Source organism: Epargyreus clarus, unplaced genomic scaffold, assembly GCF_041222505.1.
Source record: "Epargyreus clarus isolate Ecla_fem2 unplaced genomic scaffold, WU_Ecla_fem_2.2 ptg000015l, whole genome shotgun sequence".
Lineage (NCBI taxonomy): Eukaryota > Metazoa > Arthropoda > Insecta > Lepidoptera > Hesperiidae > Epargyreus > Epargyreus clarus.
The window spans coordinates 16,099,817-16,123,343 of record NW_027332223.1 but is presented as its reverse complement, the minus strand read 5'-3'; the positions used below and the strand labels follow the sequence as shown (position 1 = coordinate 16,123,343).

General features: G+C 33.9%; 1 protein-coding gene across 21 annotated transcripts in view; it reads right to left on the bottom strand.

The window, feature by feature from the left end:
* The window catches only part of LOC140748299 (voltage-dependent L-type calcium channel subunit beta-2), a 192,512-nt gene that overhangs the window by 78,147 nt on the left and 90,838 nt on the right, over positions 1-23,527 (bottom strand). For 19 of the 21 annotated variants that reach the window (XR_012102933.1, XR_012102935.1, XR_012102931.1 and 16 more), the window contains one exon: positions 13,278-13,313. The exons of the other annotated variants lie outside the window; for them this stretch is intronic. Coding sequence is in view for 11 of the 19 variants with exons in the window: in XM_073081105.1 (XP_072937206.1) it covers positions 13,278-13,313 (36 nt within the window). In the remaining 8 variants the exon portion in view is untranslated. Of the gene's footprint in view, positions 1-13,277; positions 13,314-23,527 lie in introns of those variants that run through there. 21 annotated transcript variants of the gene reach the window in all.

Sequence of the window (23,527 nt, the reverse complement as noted above, 5' to 3'; positions counted from 1 at the left end):
TTTCCCCGATCTTCTGATCTGATATGCATGAATCCTCATGGATGCTCTTCTGGATGTCTCCGCATTAAAAAAATGGGTAGAAGCAATAATTTTAAATATACCTACCTAGCACTTTTTGCCATTAATAGCTTAAATTTTTACATTTTTTTACTAAACAAAGACTGTAATTATAATATTCAATTTATACCTAAAATGCTTCTTATTTTTAATAATTAAATGTACTTTAATAAACACCTTACACGTCCTGCCACTTCGCCTACCGCTCGGCAAATGGAACATTTTCGTCGCCTCCGTCAAAAGGGCGCGAGCACACGTAGTAACATTTAAAAATATCGTAAATATTGTGAAACTTAAATATTGGATGCCTTTAAAATGTTGTAAGATATGTTTTTGTGTCCATTACAAGTGATTAGGTTTAGTTTTTATGTCCATATTTATATGTGTGTGTCCATTACAAGATTAAAAGTTTAGTGATTTGTTTTACATAATTAACGATTTAAATATGACATATTTGTATTTCTTATACCATATAAACGCTGTAACTATAATTCGCCTTTAAATCTCATACCGCGTAAATACTGTAACTGAGTTGGGACTAAAAGTCTCAGACCGCGAAAACGCTGTAACCCGTGTTGTGTTTAAATGTTTTGATAGTGAAATTAGTGTAACAGGCGCAGTACAATAAAACGAAGGACTTTTACAGGGTTACTACACTTTAAGGTCGAAAAAAAACATTTCATTGAAATTTTCTACGCTGTAAATGAATTTAAAATGCTCTTAGAGCTACACGAGTGTTACATCATTCAACACAGAAAAAAAACTGATTCCAAATATGTATATAACGTATTTCCAGACTTTTTGGTGTAACAGCAATAACGCATTCCCGGGTCGATATGCACTATTTTATGTAATATTTCAAGTTGCTGTATATTTTTGAACGCCTTATAATGTATGACGCGTATGTACTAATAGACTACACATTTTGGTAAAAAAATATTTTAGTATTGCCATGCAAAAAATAACAAGTTTTATAAATAAGCATTTTTGTATGTAATATTTCAAGCTATTGTAATGACACAATATGTTTAATGTTTTTAAAATGTATGGTTTATAGACAAAAAAATCAGGACCCAAATTCTTGGTATTTTGCAAATATTAACTCGTATCCTTTACAAACGGCCCCAAAAATTAACAAATTTTCAATAAATATATAGAAACAAAAATTGTAAAAAATCTTGCACGCAAAACTAAACAAGACATTTCCCCGCGAGCTGCTTGCAGCTCGCGCACCCACGCGATACCTAGTTCTAAATATACAATCAAAGCAATATGACCCGAACGTGTTATTGGAGCGAAAAGAGGAATAGTAAAAGTAAAAAGTGTAAATATATCGTTCAACGGACTCGTGAATAATCTTAGAACCGAGATAAAGTTTACTAAGACGTATAAAATCACTGCGATGTAGGAAACTATAGGGCGACATTTAGATTGGATGAGGCATTTTTATTTAATGAAAAATAAACGAATTTTTAGGTTAACAATTATAATTTTAGTTCCATTAAATTTTTTAAACAATGTACGTCATTATCATTAAGTGATAAAGATAGTAAATTAAACTGTAAAAACGTAAACTGTGAGTAAAACTAATTTCTACGTCATAATAACCGAATTAAACGTGGTTGTTCGATCACACTTTTCTAATGTTCCCATAGTTCGAAAAGTGTGACGACAGGTACACATACTACTCATTGAAGTAGCAGACGAGCATGCAGTCGACCTAAGGCTACTGGCGACGAAAATCTGCAATCAACCCCAGGTAAGACTAGATTTCTATCTGAAGTTAGCCACAGATGCGTTGCTAAAGGAGGACAAAGTTGGAACGCCTCGGATAAGTCTGCTTTATTATCACACTATTTAAATCGAAACCCAGGAACATTTAACACGGCTGTTTTTAAGCCAAAAGGTGGCTGTGGCGGTGGTACAAAGAGTTCTACTAAGCGTTCTACCACTATCAAAAAATTATAGGACAAATGTCTTATCATGTCACAGCCATATCCACTCCTGCTTAGCAGCTCCATGGACCGCGAGTGCATCCCACCCACACTCATTTAGTATTATTTTCGTTGGAGACCGTATTGCCACACCGCAGTGATATATGCCCGCCCGTCTACTTACCGGACTTGGCTCGAATTTATAAAGATTACGGATAGTACCGTGGGCTGCTTAATGTTTGCTACGGAACATGATCAGAATCCATTTGTGTTTGTTACGTACGTTTTTGATGAGTAATTGTATGTAAAGGTGTGTGCGCTTTATGACTATGAATAAATTTTGTAGCGTTTAAGTACCGACGCTGTATGGCAAATGATATGTTTATTAATTTTGAGTATCACCAATAGCTTCCCTGTGACGTGAACGGTCCCGGTCATCTCGGTTAAGTGTTTACTTGTTTGTTTACAAGCGAACACCCAAAGCCAAAAACTTCTTTAAATAGATAGGCAAAAACAAAACAATTTAGTGTCTTTTTTCTCAGTTTGTAAGTCTTTTTTAGATAGCTGTTGACGAACGTTAGTATTTCTTTGAAAAGCATCATATTCAAACAGAGCAGCAAAATGGACCCGATGGTGGTGGAGTTAAATCATTTTTTATTTTGTATCTGGCTTTCCATCCATTGAGCTTTAGAGATTCCGGACTTAGGTCTACGGATGTTGCAGATTGCTAACTTTGCGGGGACACATTAACCCCAATCTCCTAAATTGTATTTCTTCGACGCCTCCTACGATATATAATAAGAGAAATAGGCGCTATTTGAGGTCAACAGCACGTGTAGTACCCATCGTATTTTTAAGATTGCGATACTTTCTATAGATTAAAATAGTAGAAATCAACACCAGTCCGAAACGAAACAACATAAAAGTCAAACGTATTCCCAAACACAATTTACTAGCGTAAATCCGAAACTTAGTCGTATATTTAAAGTGAACACCTGTCTTTGTAAATCTACAGTTCAAATTAAACTTTATATAAATCCAAACGAAACTTATATTTGTTTGAATATTTCTCGTGCACGCACAAACATGGTACAATAATTAGATGCAATTTAACACCCTCATTATGGCAACATTGTATCAAATGATCTTCTAATTAGACTATTCGATCATCTGGCACTTAACTACATGTTATGAGCAATGTTTTTGGACAGTTGTCTCGGTGCGAAGTTGTATTGAGAATCCTGTTCAACAGCGCTAAGCTTGCCTTGTTAAATTATATCGTTGTTATTAATATTGTCTAAATTAGTACTAATCTAATTTAAGGACCATCTTAACAGGATGGTCCTTAAAACGACAAATGACTTTTACATAAAAATGTAAGTGCGGGTAGAAAGTTGTTCATTGTTTAAACTGTAGGTATTTTTCCTAAGACTTTGTGCAATAAATAATCGTTAATACAAAATGTTTTCAAATTTCAATATGAATGTAGTCAATTTATATTTAACTATCCCAATGCTGGGCTCGGGTCTCATTTCAGAGTGAGAAGGTTTTGGGCCGTTGTTCAACGCTATAAAAGTGCTAATTGGTAGACTTCAAAATTCACTCTGAGATTTATTTTAAAGAACTGTGATTTGTTCTTTGGCCCCACGGCATAATTAGTTTCAACTACTTAGCTATCACTGTATTTTCAATCAATATTAATTAAATACCACTATTGATATTTCTACAGAACACCTATTTCAGTTTCCAGGATATAAACGTATGCATCTCAATGTATGGTGCTTGCAGTCCACGGAGCGACTTCAAACAGACATCTTCTGTTCCATCCCGATGATTCTCGTATGGTTAATCGTATGGACGGGTGCAGCGCGAAGGAATCGCATTAAGATTAGACGCGCTCTCGTCTAGAATTGATACACATAGAGTTAGTAACTAAATAGAGTCCTAAGTTGTAATCTCTTTCCTGGTAAAATTATTCTGTTGCAGTTCTTAGGGTACAAATGTAGGGTGTTGGTTGGGTTAAGAGCATCCTGCAATGAAACGAATCACAATTATTTTTTCTTATTAGAAATAGAGATTTGCTTGATTATAGATGTGGACTCCTATTTATTTTTAGTAATATACTCAATTAGCTTATATCCATTATTCAGTTTCCTTACAAGACAAATTAAAAAAAAAATTGGTGCTTGTAAAGTTATTACAAATTGAAATGTTATTTTTTTTCAGCTAGCGTTATACATGTAGATATCAATGAGATTGATTACAGACTAATTCGTAGATTTTGTAAATAAAATTTAATATTTTTTTTGCTAAATAAAAATATCGATCAATTTAAAATCTTAAATCTACAAAGTTAGACATATTGCGTGTCTAGTACAAATGAGTGCATTTTACTGCACTCCTTGCCTCATAAGGCTCGCAGTCCACGGAGTGACTTCAAACGGACTAATCGCATAGTCGCTAATCTGCGCGGAGCACCGACTTGCACCCAATGCGCTCTCAAACGGAAATGGACCTGGAATACAATACTGAGTACGTCTATATAACATATTATAATTCCAGTAACTCATATAATACTAAATAACTAATTTTAAGTTTTCTTGCAGATTTTTTAAAGAATAATAAAGTACTATTAACATTTATTTCGCTCATTTATGGAACTCCTGTAAAAAATCGTATTCAGAAGTTTCAGAACACGAATACGACGCACATATGCCGGGTCTCAGTCTATCAATATTAGAATTTCTTAAGCACCTTAAGTGCCTACATCTTGCAATAACAATAAAACTCGTAAATTATTTTATCCATACTTAAACAATTTGTTTGTCTATTTTAACAAGTTATAAAAAATCTTTATTTTTCTACATCTATTAGGGTTCTAAAACACGGGTGGTTGTAATAGTGATCACTAAATAGACTAAATACATTCATTTGCCTTTAAGTATCGAATAATCAAAACAACAAATACGACACACACACAAATAAATCCTCTCATACACACATACGAAGTGTAAAGATAACTCAGCTCCCGAGTTGCAATATAACATCGAAAATAACGAAAAAAAAACGCAAGCGCCACGTGCTTCCCGCGACGGAAGCGTATAATGGCGTCCCCGTCCCTAGTACGGCTATTTCTAGTGGAGGGACACTTCGCTCGTACTTCTATCTGTGAACACGTATAAAGAAGATAATAGACGGGACGCTTATATTATTTGTCATCCAAAGACTTTGCGATGTGGTGGTAGGTTAATTGAGTGTCAAGAGAGATAGCCGCATCGGCACATTAATTTCGACTCAAGTAGGATTAAACTTATCAGAGGTTGATTGAACTTAACAGATTTTACAGAGATTTACTATTCCTACTAATATCATTAAAAGTATTTAATTTTTAATGTAGGTACTCGTACATCTAGATATGTACATGTACATGACCTACGTGTACGATTGCTCACCTTACCCTGAATTTTCAAAACATCCCACAATTTTACGTTACGTTTACTCAATCCGATATTCTGTTCCGTTTGTTTCAGTAGACTGAGTAAACGTAACAATAAGTAAGTGCTCAAGTGACGATGAACTTTTTGTCTACCTCACATGTTCGCAAAAAAGAGAGACAAATCATAAAGCGCCATTTTGTCAATTTAGACATTTAATCTTAAGTTACTGGCACTATACTCGTAGTTTTGATACAATCCGCTAGAGGCGCAGAATGGAAATTGTATGTGAGAATACGTAAACAAATACCAAAACAGTCATATCTGTAAAAACATAAAAACTCATTGGGTTCAAACCCTTACCTCAAAAGGGTTTGTGTCAGTTCTACTTTTTGTTCGATCTACACATCTTGGTATGCGCACGAGTCTTGGCCATCCGGCGCGTATGAAAACATCGAGCTTCTACGGTTGACTCATTATAATTACACTATCTACTTTTTGTATTAAAATACTTCGCGTATGTACTGTATGAGATTACTCATTGTTTTTCCTTGTAATAAAAGAAGGAATCGTTAATTAATACTCAGAAATGCTTAAATATCTAAAAGTATGACTTTTAAAAAAAAGATGAAAGTATCTTTCCTATTTTGGTAACAGTTGAAAAAAAGAATCCTGAAGTCACTGCGACCTACGTTAATCTATTTTGACGAAGAGGCTTATCAGCTACGCTTTTACACTTTCCAGTCTTCTTAAATACTTCTTTGTATTAACGGAGTAACTATTATTAAATTTTGCTATTCAATCTTTGCCATTTACCTTTTCAAAATCTTTACGATCCAACACTTTTATCATTTCCATTTACAAATGTACACAATAAAACTATCCACAAAGAAAGAATGCCGTACAATAAACTTTGTCATTTAATACAGAATGTAAATTAGGCATTAGAGAATAAAAATAGCCAATAAAATTGTTAACGCTTCATTGCTAATCATACAAACAGTATACAATTCCAAACAGAATGTAGGCAATAGCGGAGAACCGGGCGTGTAATATATTTTAATAGAGTTAATCCCATTGAGGCTATTATACTTTGACGTAACGATTACTATCTGTAATTCCATACACGAAGTCATCGAGAAAAAATTAACAAATAAATAGCTGTACACGAATTTATAGGAGAGGTCAAAAATACACACTAAACATTACGTGTCATAGAACGTGCGCCGACCACGCTGCGACTTCATAATTTCTGTAAACCGTCCAATGATACTGTTTAAAAATGTTATCGATTTATTTTACGTAATGATCGATGTAAATAAATAACAGTTATTTAAAAATATTTTTTTCTTTTATTTATTAAGTCATTTACTAATGCATTTCTTTTAAAATATTATCGGTTAAAATAGTCTTAATTGTTATAATTTTAAAATTAGTTTTACGTTAATTCGATAAGTACATTTCTATTGATATAGAGTTAAGTATTTGTACTAGAAAGTGGAAGTTTACTCTTCACATTTAACTTTAATGGTGGGCGGTAAGGTATTTGTGATCGTGTCTCGGTTATTTTCCCTGTTGGTGGCACAATTAAAACTATTTAGAATTTCGGGGAAGATATACTTGTATTTAAGTAGTACGAACACACGAAACACTGTTGGGATGCCTATCAACCCGTATAATTTACGAGTTAGTAATAAACTTCGTTAGAGGTTAGACTCCGAAGAGCCAGTTACAATTTTATTTGCCTATAGCAGTTGTTCTTGCTCTATAATGTTCTGGTCAAGATGTGGTATGAGTTTTAGGAATATCAACAAATCTAAGATGAAACTTAAGAAATGGTCACTCCACAAAAGATGCAGAATTGCCTCGATCTGTACCCTTGGTATGAGTTATAACTTTTTGACAAAATGACTGTTTTTGTATTTGTATACGTATTTCCCGTACATTTCTAATCACTTCTGATAGAGTCGGCTAGGGTCGCTGATTGGATTACGTAGTTGCTCGTACATTTCCAAATACAAAAACAGCCACTTTCATAAAACGTAAAAACTCATACTAAGGGTACTGGTCAAAAAAGCTTATGTTAGGAGAGTAGAAATAAAGGTTTATCTGACCGACTAAAGACGATTCCACGTAGATATGTATGTGTAGACCCTAAGAGGTCTATTGTGTATAGAGTTGGTTCATCACGATCAATAATTCCAATTAATTCTAACCATTTTTTGTGGTCGTAAGAGTTAAGTGTATCACAGTGATTATTTAGTTTAGTACATAGATTAGTAAAGATTACTCATCCTAACCAAAAAATGTAACCAGTTTTGACAATTGAAATTGTCACTGTCATCTATTTTCGTGTTTGAAAAATATTTAAGAAGTTTAGTTTTTTGATCATTTACGAATGAAACGATATGTCTTCGCACTTTTTCTTCGATCTATTGGTTTTGCACTTTTTAACTTTACTTTAATTTAATTTAACTGCGCATGTCGGCATTATTCCGCGTAAATTACACCATAAAAGCCATTATATGGCTGACAGAATTGTCAACCGTTTAAGCCATTTAATGGCTTCCGTCAATTACAAGGTAATTAAACCATAGATAAGTATAGATACCTCACCGTATCTATACTTATCTATGGTTTATTAAGAGCAGAAGATCACTTGAAGTAAACATGTATGAAGTTTACCAAACCACACTCGAACAGAATAGTCGATTATGGTCTTATCATTCTGACTTAAAACTTGAGTTCAGCCGTAATATAGTAGGTAATTCTTGGGCAGATACTGCATGTCAATCTTTCTACCTTTCAAAAACGATGCGGTAATAGAGGTTATTGGGCATTAAATGAAAAACCGTAATACACCGTTCGCCCGCAACAACCCAACCATTACACGCACAGAAATCATGACGCAACAACAGTATCGAGTCTCCTCCAACGTGTGGTACGTTTAAAAATATTACGTGTGAATAATAGTACCAGTAAACGACACATTTTATGTGCTGGCCGTTTGTAGGACCGATACTTTTCGTGTATTTTTACGACTGACTTCGATAATAGAAAGGAATACATCGTTTTATTTTTGGTACTAAAATTGTATAAAGTACATTGTCGACATTTGATCCGCATGGCGCGACGAGTATTATGCTTGACAAACATGGGTTCCGGGTACCTACTATGCTCGACCAAGCAGACATCTAATATTAAAAATCAATCTTTCAAATGTTATGCCTATTAGAGATCGAAGTTTGATAACTTCTTTCTGCTAAAAACTAACAAATTTAAATATTTGATTGACGGGCGTAGATTAATTAGGTTCCTATCAATTAACCTAGAGTCTATCTGTTCCATATGTATCTTTAGTGAATAATATTACATATAGTGTGGAAAAACAATCACATTTCATAACACAAAATATAACTAATTTCCCAATTAAAATTATAATTGATGAAAATGTTGTAATGTTCTAATCCGCATACATCAACAACACTGGGCCGAGATTCCACGCCGGCCCTACGAGACGGGGTTTTTGTCTACAGCTCCCAGGAATCCAGATAATTAATTAAGATGAACTATACAATCTGCTCCATATCTAAACGAGTTAGATTGAGATCAGGAAGAAAAAGCGGAAAAGATTACATTGCATAAAAATCATGATGCATTTTTAAGTGCGATAGAGCCTTCATGATTCAACCTAAGAGACACCACCTCATTTATTTCTTATAACAGCAGTGTTGATCTTCTGTGTTCTGGTTTGAAAAGTGTGGTAAAGGAGTAACGTTTAGGTACACGAGGAGTTTTAGCTTTGCCCTAAGAGCGAGCAGCGCATTTTGATCAACCTCTGGTAGGACCAGGTAGGCCTTATGCCTATTTATTAATTAAAAATATGACTGTCATTGATGATATAGGTATTTAGGGTTCTTGCATACCAATTGTTAACTTTGAATTTTCCATAACCTTTAGATTCGCTAAAAAACATTTTAACTACTTAAAACCGGAATTAATCAGTTAAAACTAGAGTTAAACTTGGAGAAAACAAAACAATTTCGGCAGTACATAACGAGTGTTGTCATCTGCCCTCGGGCGTAACATCACGTTACTCATTGCTCGCGAGATGAGTAATCCGGCATCCGGAAACAATTGCCGATCAAACTTTGCACAACCAAGGACGAACTAACTTAATAGACTCTTAATTTAAAAAAAAAAAAATATTGCAAATGTCCTGCTCATTTCAAAACAATGCCATGTGTAGCCGCTAGTGTACGATTATTGCATGATACTGAACTTCCAAAGTGGCAATCTGACTTTAACATGAATATACTCGTAGTAAGGCTTATATCGGGTGGCATAAATTAAATTTAGATGCATGGAAATGTTCATACAAATAAGTCGGTAGTCTTTCAAGTCAGCGGACAATTAAATCAAATTTGAAATGTGTGCGCATTGCTTTTGTAATTAAACGTATTTCTTTTTTTAAATATATATTAAATGGATCCAATATAAAGATATAATCCAATCGATACACAAATATATTGTCAATTTTTATACTACTGCTTATCAATATTCAACAAAGTTTATTTATCTCTTGCATTGGGACTCTAGATAGACACTACGTCTATGCTGACAACGTACTTAAAACATTACCGGTTTTGTCATTTCATTACCTGACCTTAGGATGGCCGCAGACCGTTGACATTAACCATTAGCAATATATTCTAAGTATGAGTCAACTAAGGGTGGGTTTCATCATGTAACTTTAACATTTACAGAAGCCTAACCAACCGTCAAATTCATGGTTAAAAAATAATTCGTGGCACCATTTTAGTTCAGGTTGAAATTATGTCATAACTAATACTTAACTTTAACCGCTCGATTTCAATCGGTTAAGTTACTGTATTTGTCAACGTCCCTATCCGTCAATTTCGACTAAAAATTTGCGGTGACAGCGACACATATTACTTTAATGACAAATCAATTGGTACAACACAGAATTCTTACATTCCATCGCTACCGTCAAAGTTAACTTTAACGCAAACTTTAAACGGGCTTTCGATGCAACCCACCCTAAATGTGCTAAAATTATCCGTGAAAGTAGAGGACAGTAGCTAATGCAGACGTGTACATACCGACATACTCGTAAGTTCTCTCAAGGATCCTACCAATCCACATTTGGCCAGTATGGTTACTATGATACGAAAATCCAAGTTGTGCGATCAATAACATGAATACCTATCTTCAAACCGAAATATACAACGATACTAATAATTTTATTAGATCAACAAATTCTCAGTCAATAATCAGCGTAAATCTATTTGCCTAGTTTACTTAGGCAGTTTAAGTTAATAGCCTATCTATCTGTACACTTAATCTGCTGAGTAATATATAAACTTTGTTTTCTAATAACTAACTTTTAACGAAATAATTTGCTTTTGGGTGTACAAATACAGAAAATAATAAATAATCTTTAACATAAGGTATGAAGGGAGCTTGAAGGCCGCCCATGGATATGAAATGAAATGAAATGAAATTTTATTTATATGTGTTATCGACATAGATATTGGATTACTAACTCAGGTTGGCCACTGATGCATTGGCCTTGAAGACTAAGCTGGAATACGTCAAATATGTAGCTGTCTCCCTTAGAAGGGAGACAGGGAGGTCATAAGGTTCACCCTTTAAAGCGGAACACAGCAGCGCTTAACACTGATGTCATTAGGTAAGAATAGGTGAGTCAGTGTGTCTCTGGAGTTGAACCACAAAGGGAACCACTTCCAAAAATCACCATAGGTTGGTAAGTCGTTTGAACCAAAAAACTATAGGTATATAATGCTAAGACAGGATTATAGATGGCGGTGATTATAATAATGACTAACGAAAAATCTTTTACTTAGGTATGTACACATTCAATAAAGGATTTTTTTCTTCAAATGGAAATGTTATGCAATATACTTCTGTCATCCATTATAAATAAAAATTGCCGTCAATGTGCCGCCGTTCTTATAATTATGAAGGTTTTAAGTGTTTTTAGAGGTTAAGAGTGTACGCGGAAAATAATTTTGGTATTCTTACTAATGCAGGAGTGGCCGTTACCAAGGTGACGCCGTGATTAATTACTGATGAGTGCCGGACACTACTGGCTTGCATGTGAGTAAATGGGCTAAGTATGTTTGCTTTATATGTAATAGTGAATTACTCATATAAGGGAAATACTATTGTACTTAAAATTGATAGTTTGATTCAGGAACTGTAAAAATAGTAAAGGAAAAGGTAAAGCTCGATGGTAGCCCGGAAGCAAGAACGCCACAACTATTTCTGCCCTATAACAGAAGTATTAATTAAACGCTGATGTGTTCTAATCAGCTGCAGGGTGTGGTTTGATGGAGTATTTCCGAATTCCTCACTAGTGTCTTTCCGAAAAGTGTCTTTATAGATTCGATTCAAAACATATAGGCAACAAAAGCCATAACTATAAATTATTTATTCGAGTATCCACCACATATTATGTATACATTTTAATATCAATGCATCTATAAATAAAAACAAACGTATTATTAGAAACGAAGCGGTAAAAATGTCACCTTAATAGAACAAAAACGAAAAAATATATTACTTTTTAACCTAAATGTTACCGTATCAGTTCATAGACGTCCAAGCAACATCAACAAACATAACAGTTAATCAAAGCCAGTTTTAAAGTATCATCGATTAAATAAATCAACTTCGTCAATCCATAAAGCAATTTAATTTATTTCACGTCTAATTAAGAATCCGGCTAATACATCACGGGAAAGACGCCATAAGACATCACCCACGTGTAATTCCGAGCCCGAAAAGCCTAAATGACCAGTTTTAATTAAAATAAATTATCGTAATCAAACGCGACCCGACTTACGTGCATAGTGTCATCTATGTTTATGTACCGAAAACTTACGACTACGGAGCGAAGCCGTTAGATTAAATAATGTACAACATATATATCATCAATGAGAGGCCATAAGGCTCTATAATTCTCTAAAGAAATGCTTGAGGCGCTATTAATGTAATAATAATGACAAACATATTAAAAAACCAGACAACGGAACTAAACGAAATAAAATTGTTTCTTATTAAAGTACTCTAGAGTTTGCCGAAAGATGGCGCTACTACATTGAATATTTCATAGAGATTTATATCAAGAATTGTCTATTCCTAATAAATAAAATTTATAGATAAACCATCTATTTTTATTTGGCCTATAGACTTTATTTACTTGTCAATTTATAAACGTAATATTTACAAAACTAAAAAATAAAATTCTTATTTTCACACTAGTTTACTAAGAACAGAAATATAATAGTAAAACACATTTACACAAAAAATAAATTGTAAATAAGTATGTGGATGTAATGGAAAACAAGTATATAAAATATGGTAGCTATACAGAAATAAAACATAACAACTATAGCAGGATAATAATATATTCCTTTAACAAGATCTAGCAATAATGGTGGCGGTAATACACGGCAATGGGAAAATCCAATTACTAAAATTTAACTTAACTGCTTCCATATTTTACAGAATATATTTATAATATAAGCTGATATACAATCAAATGAATGATAGAAATTAAATAGCTTTTTCTACCATTTCTTGGTATAAACTTTCATAAAGCAGTTGTTATTTATTAGGTATAGCAATGTTCTACTATTACTATATAGCAGTTTCTTGCGAGAAAAGTGTAATTCTTATTATTTTATTATTTACATGATTTTTTGGGTCATTCAATTATTATTAAGTATCATTATTTTAGCCCAATATGATTTTTAATTAAATGGGGATGATGACCGCGATAAATTTTGATCTTTTTTCGACTTACCTTAGACGAAATAAGCGTCAATGTGGGCGAGGACTCCTGTGGAACAAAAGACAAGTATCCTGCTTTAATTGTTTTTGGGAAACAAAAATAAAAAACAAAAATCAAAAACGGTCAAGACAGTAAAGAATTTTGAACTTAAAAAATAACAGTCCAAGCATATGTATATCAACACCAATTCGCAAACATGTAAGGCAAAGCCGCATTGACACTGTTTTGAATTTGGAAAAATTAAAAGTTTTTTTTTAATTTGACAGAACAAAAAAAAAAATTAATAGCAGGATTTAAATAGGCTTCAGAAGCGAAACAAGCGGACACAAGCGTGTCGTGCCACGCAGAGTAAAAGGTTCCGTAGATGAGACAAAAGCTTATTTAATCGGCAACGATAATAACTTTGTAGTATTTATTTAAGACACTTTGAAAAACAAAGTTATTTCTGCGGTCGGTAATCTCAAAATGCATCTCAAAATCTACACAACGCTTATTCAAGCCCATTATTTCTGGAAGTTCGTCAACCTAATTCTAAATTATTTATCTTGAGTTGACTCTCATCAACTCGACAAGTCAGCGACTAGGTAATTTTAAACTATGTGTAGAATTACAAAATACATTTTGGAAACCCCATACATCCCCATCTATCTCCCCACTACATCTATAAAATAGTATGTCATGTTTTTTAATTTCACAATTACTCTACACTGTAGTTTTGCTGTTCGGCTACGGAACTCTAAAACAGATAAACTATTCTAAACGAATACGAGTAAAGTAACAGGTATGAAATAGAAAACTCCATTAAAGTTAATGTGAAAGCATATTCCGGTGATAGTTCGGCTAGTTTTAATAGAGATCATTTAATCACAGCTACTCTTTGTGTTGCAGGTGATAGAAGGCTTAGCTTCGTTTTGTCGAGATAATATCTAATGGGTGACCATATTTAAACAATGCTAATCTTCACGTTTGTTATTACTTTCTTTACTTTGTTTTGAACTAGTCTATTATAGTCCGCGCCAAACTGCTAGTCCGCTCTGAAGTTGTTGCGAGCAGATGTAGTCATACAATTTGCTATGGCAATGCGATTAATTTATATATTCAGAGCGGACTGGCAGTTTTACGCCGACTATACTAGCCTAATATTGTCACTTTCAGAATGAGGCGAATTAGAACCATTATTTGATGAACATTAACGTTTAAATATAGAGTAAAATATATATCTGGTAATAATGATAAGGTTATTTATTATTCAGAGGAAAAATATTTTCAAACATATGGGAGCTTTTATTTACATTTGTACTTCCATAAAGTAATGACTAATGCATTACTAAGCTCTTTGTAATGGTATACAAGGTGTAAAAGGAAAAGTACGTGTAAAGTAATACACATTCGAGTCATATCTTAATTACTGTGTTTACCCAAACGTCAACGTGTGAGCCAATCAAGATATTTGTAACATAGATTATTTTTAAATAATACAGAAAGAACTAACGAACGTGCAGTCGACGTGATGCTAAGGGATTATGCCATAAATATCAAACCCACGTGAGATTATAGTTCTATCAAAAATCGGCAAGAGATACCCACGGGGCTAAGTTGATATGAGTAGCAGACGAGCGTGCAGTCCACCTGAGGTTGAGTGGCTACTGCCGCCCATGGACATCTGTAATCAACCCTAGATAGGATTAGATATTCCTACCTGAGGTCGGCCACAGATGTGTCGCTACTCCTGGGGACTAAGCTGGAACGCCTCAGAAAAGTATATTTCCCTTACCACACCCTTCAAACCACAACACAGCAGCGTTTAACACTGCTGTTATGAGGCAGAAATAGGTGTCTCATTTATCACATCCTTTGAAGCGGAACACACCAGCGCTTAACATTGCTGATATTAGGGTGGTGGTGCATCCGGAGTCGAGCCACAAAAGGTGCCACCACTCCCTTATATGTATACTTCCTAAGAAGTCTAACTTCCGCCTTACTGTGCCCTTTGAACTGAAACACAGTAACGCTGTTTATTTAAGAAAATAAATGTATAATTGTACATGTGTACAATAATATCGTTTATTTTGATTACATAATCTACGTTCTTAAACAAAACAAACGATTGTCGATTGTCCTCAAAAACATGTTTTTGAGGATAATCGACAAAGAAAATTTTAATTCACTCAAACATTAGTCAGATCATAAATCAATTATCTATCCGCAATTGCGCATCGCAATACTGCTTTTTTTCAGACATTTCTGAGAACAGGTGAACAGTATCCAGGAGGAAAATGTTAAATGTGTCATCAGTTCTCAGGAAATGGCATCTTCTTTTTGTTATCCCGAGGCCGTCAGGTGAAAGGGAAACTATCTGAAGAAAAGGAGGGACAATGGGATGAGCTGTAACATTCCCAAAGTTATGTTTTATTGAGTTACTACATTTTTCGCATGGATTCGCTTACGTGGAAGGGCTTTATAGGGATGTGTAAAATTTAATTTATATTTTGTCTCTTCGATGCGAAGTTGTGATGATGCCTTCGTTTATTGCAACGGCGAAAATATAATGGAATATACCTTATGTAGTATTGTATCTCATGTTCTGGTATGTTGGTGAAAATAAGTCAAACAGGAATAGATTTCATTTGATTTGAAATTAGAATAAAAATTGAAACCCAAAACCAAAAACAATGTTTCAAATTTAAACAATGCCTGTTTAATGTATATCTTATATTAATAAATCAGCCAACATTAAAACATACAAATCTCGTCTGTTTCCATTTTCTAATACCATTAACTAGTTTTTCGAAAATATTTAAATAGGCAGTATTTACTATTTATTTGATTGCCTTATGTAAATATGTAAGCAGTTGTTTGTCTCAATGTTAAAAATAGTTTTTTTAGGTTAAACTTTACTACTTCATTAAATAAAATTGTGTAAAAATTTATACGATATAATACAGATCATCATAAATGGAAAATAATGTACGAGTAGTTACTGGCAGTATATAATGACTAAATACATAAACGTTCCTCAATAAACCATTACAAAAAAGATCCAATATCTATTTGCGTGAGAAAAAGATCCACGGAAGAACACACTGATCATAAAAATAAAACACTAATTACAGATTGAAGCAATCAACGCGTATAAACCAGCAAAAAGCTCCACTACGGACCGTCCCGCAAAAAACGAAACGCAATTATCCGCCATATAACGAGTATTTAACATTATAAACAATTGCGTATATTGCCTTCAAACGGATCGTAATAATTACATCAAAACAAAGCATAGCAAAAAATCGCGCACGAACTATAGTTACCGACGTTCGAATCTAAAATCGCATGCGCAAGACAGTTGGCGCGCAAAAAAGTTAAAACGAAACCGGCCGAACCGAAACTCTTCCTTTCTTAAATTATCCTGTCACGCTCAACTATAAAATGCAATTGGTTCTCAAAAAATTCAAACTCGTTAGAATAACGTATGCCCTCGCCGGGTTCGCGGGCGAGGCGAGTTCGACTCTGCATCTTTGTAACAGAGTGCGTATTGGGTTTGGGGCGTGGATGTAGGTTATATTTAGTGTCAGGTTGCGCGGACAATAGACGCACGCGCATGGTGCCGGTGCGGCAAGGTGACCGCGTCGAAGGGCACGAGGCTGCCCTTGCGCACCCTACGCCCCGCGCCGGTGCCCCGCGCCCGCACCGAGTGCCCCACGCCCCGGCCCCGCGCTGGGTACAGCTTGTCCCGCGCATTCGCATGCATTGTCTGACACGCCATTGCTGAAATGACCGCAGTGGATATTTGCTAGAGATGTGCCCTAATTGCACTTGTTAATCGATATCGATTTTTGTAATTATAACATTATGCTTTTAAGTGATAGATTCTATGTCTTATTCAAGTTAATTTAATGAATACTGTTTTTACGAGCAAGAAACTTTGATAATTAAGTATGTAATTTATACCTATATATTAAGTATAAATTACATACTTAATTTTCAAAGTGTCTTTTGTGGTTAGACTCCGGAAGTACTCGTACCACCGCCATACCTATTCCTGCCTAATAACAAAAACATTAAGCTCTACTGTATTCTGGTATGAAGGGTAGAGCTACTTATCCGCGGTATACCAAATTGGTTCTCAGGGGTAGCAGCGCATTCGCGACCAACTTCAGGTAGGACACTAATCTTATCTTGAGTCGTTTGCAGATGTCCATGGGCAACAGTGGTCATTTACCATTAGGCAAAGCATCCAGCCTTCATGCTCCTCTGCCACTTCTAAATAATAAAAAATAAAACCTTTTGTTTTAAAGTCTGAAATATAGGTTACGTCAATGTATTATTTAATCGAATGAATTGTTACTCATTTAAAATAGAGCTATCGTTTAAAGCACTCTAAATGCTCATGGAAATCTAAATCTAGTCAGAATCAATAGTCATAACGAACAGCTGACCTGACCGAGTAACACTGGCCTGATATAGAAATAGGAATGCTATTGCAAAAATAAATAGAGACTATCATGAAATCAATACCTCCGTTGGATGCTCGATATCTGTTTTAATAAGCCACTATATCATGTTTTGTAAATGTAATGAAAATAAAACGTGTAATAAATTAATTTTGTTGAGAGCTTATATATCGTGATTGCATTTATAAACAGTAGCATTACCATGAGTTGGCATAGAAACGCCACTATAGAAATGGTAAATAGAAAACTATTGTCATTTTGCTAGTGAATAACATAACTACTATCGTTACGGTATTTCTTGACAACGTCTGTCAAATTAATGACTCATGGGACCGAATTTGTATGGCAATAGATCATAATGACATTCGCTAGCGATTTGATTTCGATAGGTTTTTTACGTATCGAGTTACGTCACTACGGATTTTAGTTCTACGAGTAACCACCAGAGGTGCTGTACAATTTTTCATACATTTATTTTACGCAGTCGCTAGCGAGTAATACTTTTGTAAACTTATGGTAGTCCTACAGGTCTATATACGGTAAGATTTCTATTCACTAAAATGATTTAAAATATTTCCAGTATCTTACAAAAAAAATCGATAATCGATATTTCGCATCTCGTCATTATTATCGAATATCGAAAACAGAGCTCGCAGGGACAGGTGGTAACATTTAACATTAATCCGGCCTTACACGAATCATACCGAATTAGCTTCGAGTAAAAACCCAATTATGGTGTACAATCTCGTTTGATACGATAATAACAGTACACACATATATACAAATTAACACACACACACACACACAGACTTATTATAAACAGGATTTTTCGATATCGAATAATAAGGACATAAAGTCCACTATGTAACATCACTATAACCCCAAAAATGTATGTCTGTACTGCTGCAACTCATGACGTAATAAAGCTTATAAAATAGGGTTTGCCCTGTTAGTAAAAAATGTAGGTCCAGATAAATTTAAACCAAGCTATTTATAAGATAATTTTTTCAATAATATTATGAATTCTAAGAAATAATTAATTTAAAGGACATTAAAAGTGTATCATAGACAAATACGTAATAATTTGCCGAATCGTCGGATATACCATGATCTAATTTCACAGTTTATTTATTACGAGTACTTCTATGAAATTAGATCATTCGAAAACCACACGTTATTCATATTATATTTATATTATTATTCAATTTAAATATTTTTAGTCACTATCTTTAATTCAATACATCACTACATACTGTATATTTGATACATCTTTGACTCGCTTTTTTAGATAATTATGTTTTGTCGTTACCGTCCTGGTACTGGTAAATAAATAGGTATCGATATCGTATGAATAATCGGGAAAAATTTGAGCGTTACATTTGTGTAACCTCTGATTCACGTTCAATCGTTTGCGTAATAATCGATACTCATATACTTTCGCTAATAATCTTCAAAAAAGTATACTTAATCAAAATTGTCTCGTAGACATGTCTGTATATAAATTAATTATTTACTTTACAATTTTGTGTATTACATTACATTGAAATAAAAATTGCTCATATTTAATTTGGAAATGTATAAAGCTTGTGTTCAGAATATATGACATTACTTTAGTACTATACTCTAGATATAGTAAGGACAATTATAGAATTTGTATGTTTGGTACAATAATATCATATAATAGAAGATCATAGAATAGAATAATAATAGAAGCCTTAGAACCCTACTACTGGAAATAAGCATAGCCTATTAAAACGTATTGGGTACAGATTTCCTGAGAATGAGAAGCCTTAGTGACGTAGTTCACAAAGCCACATGCCGATTGGTAGGATCTATATTACTTTCTTAAGGAAACTGATTATCAATAACCGAAACCGGTTTTCTCGCTCCTTCAAGAGTATCAATTCATTTTTAAAACAATAAGTATGTATTTTTAAGTAAATAAAAAATCAATGTGTACTCGAATTAAGTGCTATAATCCACTATTAGAGACATATCCGTAGTATATTAACTAGCTATGAAAAAACGCATACTTTCACTGGTAATCATTATAAACATAATATAGAGTAATAAAACATAAGCTGAATGCATAATTCGCCCCATTAGAGCTAATCTTAAATTCTTTATATAAATGTGGAAAGTTCATGTTTGTTATTCGTGAACGGCCGCCGTAATGATGTACGGAAACAGTCTGAGAGGCTTAGCCGTGTTTTAATTTCCAAAATCCGGTTTTAATAGTTTAATTTCATCATAAACACATCACAACTATACCATACTACTTATAGTTGGAATAAAACCGTGGCGCGATAATAGAAATACTCGTAGCATAAGATTATTTTTCAAAATTGAAACATTAAGTGGCCGAGCATGCAGTCCACTAACATGTTGACTGGACTGCATTCTCTGTTGCAATTTGCTTAGATGATTAGAAAATAATATTTTGTAGGTAATTTTTACACTTTCGCGAGACCTAAGATTTTTTATCGTTGCCAGATATTTATTTAATAATAATAAGGTTATTTGTATATGTGTTTTTCTAGTTTAAATTAGTAATTAGTTTTATTGTTTCGAATATTGTAATGTATACAATCTTATTATTATTCAAGCAATTTTTATAATAAGTAATTAGTATTTTAGGTACTTACATTAAAAATATTGATTTAGTACTAAAATTAATAATAAATAAGCTAAAATGCTCCAAAAAAATTGTCTGTACATTTGCATATCTATTCGGGTCAATCTGAAAGTATTTAGGATTGCAGTCCAAATATTGAGCTCAAAAAGCATTTAAGATTTGTGTGTAGCTCAAAAGCATAAAAACAACACAGCGTGACCTCGCCAGATAAAAAGCTCTGAACGATAAAGCTTGACCCACAGCTCCCCGGGTTAGTGGGTGACACTGGAGTTACACATGACACATTTTACATACGATTCTCTAGACATCTCCTTACGTACGGTGACGTGAGAGTACTTACAGAACCGGGTTAAAACGAGGAAAACAAAATACATGTGTAAGATTTAAACTTTTTTAATAGTAGTAGCGAACTGTCCACTCGATGTTAATTGGTCACTGCATTTCTAAGAATACGGAATGAAGTGTACAATTATTGTCATATAAGATTTTTTATGTAATAGAAGTAGAAAAGAAGCGTGTTACCAATTTGACGGTAAGTGGTGACTACCGCCCGGCGACATTTGTAACATTACGAGTCCTACTTAAAATTGATGATAGATGTGTTACCGCTCTTGTGTTCTAAGATGATACACCTCGAAAAAAGATATTTTTTCGCTACTTCCTGATTGAAGTCACACCACAGCAGGCCAATAATGCGGCCATAAAGCAGATTTCGGTGATACAGCATTGTCATTATAGGCGATTGTCAATATGATCTGCCTTTAAACATTAGATGTAAGTGATCGAACACACTCTTCGTAAAACACAGTTACCATTACTATTTAAGATAAAATCCACGTAATTTTCCTGACGTAATTTTAAAGAGTTCCTAAATAAATATCCACTACATATGACGTGTACATAAGTTAAGGAAAAACAAAACCTTCACACGAAAAATACCACCAAAATATTGCACATTAATTTATATGCAAATGTGTTTTACTATTAAATCTGCGCGTTCAACTATTTATCACCGATGATAACGAAAAAATCTGATTCGATTCCATGTAATAAACGTAAAGATTTAAGATTAAGCATAATTGCTACACGATAAGATCATTAGATTATATTACAAACTTGAATGAATGAATTCGTAACTTTTGGATGGTATTAACAAACACAGAATTTGATTAGTTGATTTGTAAATATTCCTAGTATTAATTTAGGAAATACTTAATGACATATTCGTTAATCTAATTTTAAATATTACATGATTTAATTTGTTAATATATTATATTAGAACGTATTTTATACGAGTTTCAATGTTTTCGGATACTAAGAAGAGATATGAGAATTGTATTCAAAATTGACGTTTTATTGATTTACTCGTGTATTGAGGTTGTACAAGAGTTTGTGGTTTGACTCCGGAGGCACTGCCGCCACACCTATATGTCTGTACATATAGGTCTGTACCTATGTGTTCCCGGAGGAAGGACTCTTGTCTGAATTTGACAACAAGTATTCATGGGCGGCAATAGCCACTTACGATCAGGTGCACTGCATACTTATTTGCTATTTCAGTCCTATAAAAATGGATATACATAATTTAAAGTGATTAATTAAACCATCTTAACAGGCAAAAACGCATTTATAACAAATTAATATTACCAGCCCACGCATTCAATATTAAACACTTCATAAAAATAAATTACCTCGACATTTGTCGGCGTAATTTAAAAGTTTCAATTAAAAAATTGGTGAAATAGCTTCATTTTCAGGTGTTAAAGCGTAAGGGCGGGCAGTGGGCGGGCGGGAAGCGGTGACCCAGTTACCGCGGGAGGCTTACTTCCGGCGCTGCCTTTCAATCAAAACTGTGCCTTCATAGCGGAAAAAACACTTTTTGTTTTCACTCTTTTCTTTCTTTTTTACGTTCACAGATAATTTATTGCAGTTACGGCAAAGCTTTTCCATTTGAAAGATATGAGATTTTTTAATGAACGCCGACCGCTCATTCAGGCTTCCTTTGCTGGCGTTTTTAATTGCTCTCGCTTTGATGATCGGCCGTATGTAGAACTATTGCTTATTTTTCATCTTTTGTGTGTTAAAGACCGTTATGAAAAGTGAAAAGAACATTCTTGCAAGTTTGTGCTTTCTGCATTCAAATGACCTTAAAACAATTCAAAATAAGATTCGTAAACCTGTGACGTGAATGCCATAGACATACAAAGACGAATACACATAACGAAACTCGTGACAGAAATCTAAATTTATCATTTACCTGCTTGCCTGAACGGGGATTGAACCCAATACTTTGAATGAAGTAAGTAAGGGTTATCAAAATACTCGTATAAACTTTAAGTATTCAAATACGTTGAAATATTTTTAAATAACCGATTAATTTGGATAGTCATACATATTTAAAATACGACCATGATTAGTACAAATTGGCAGATTACATATAACCCTATTCAACTTATAAGCAAGCTATCAGATTATCCAATCCTATTGTCAAAATAAAAGGTCATCGAAAAAATAGAATATATAATGACCCAAAAATGAAGCCACATGGCCCACATGTCGAGTTGCCTCGGCAGGTGCACGCAATGCAAAAATAAATCACTTTTTGCCAAAAGATCGGTTATTACCCAAACAATTTGTTCGCTTGATTAGCCGATACGGTTTAGTTGCAAAAATAGTGGTACTGTTTTAACCGACATTAATATGGTTCTTTTCGACTGTATTTTTTAACTAAAAAGTTTCAAAAATACGCACTATTCAAAATTAAATATTCACAACAGTAATTATAACGGCGTAGTTCAGTACACATTAAATGTTTAATTATATAAAGGTAAATGTCGTTAATTCGAGTGTTTCGACGATAGATTTATATCTGTATGTACACAATAATGTTACGTACACATATCTTTGCCAACTTTTATGTTGAACACTCAGACATGTGGGTTTTCTTACGATGTTTTCCTTTATTGTTAAAGCAAGTTATAGTTATATGATTTGTAATAAATCTAAATATAACTTCGAAAAAATTATAAATGCTCACCTGCGGCTTAATCTTGAACATCTAGTGCAAAGCCAATTTCATCATCATCAACCCGTTACTGTCCCACTGCTGGACAAGGGCGTATTGGTAGACTTCACATACCTTTGAGATTTTTTTTATAATTCTCTCAGGTATGCAGGTT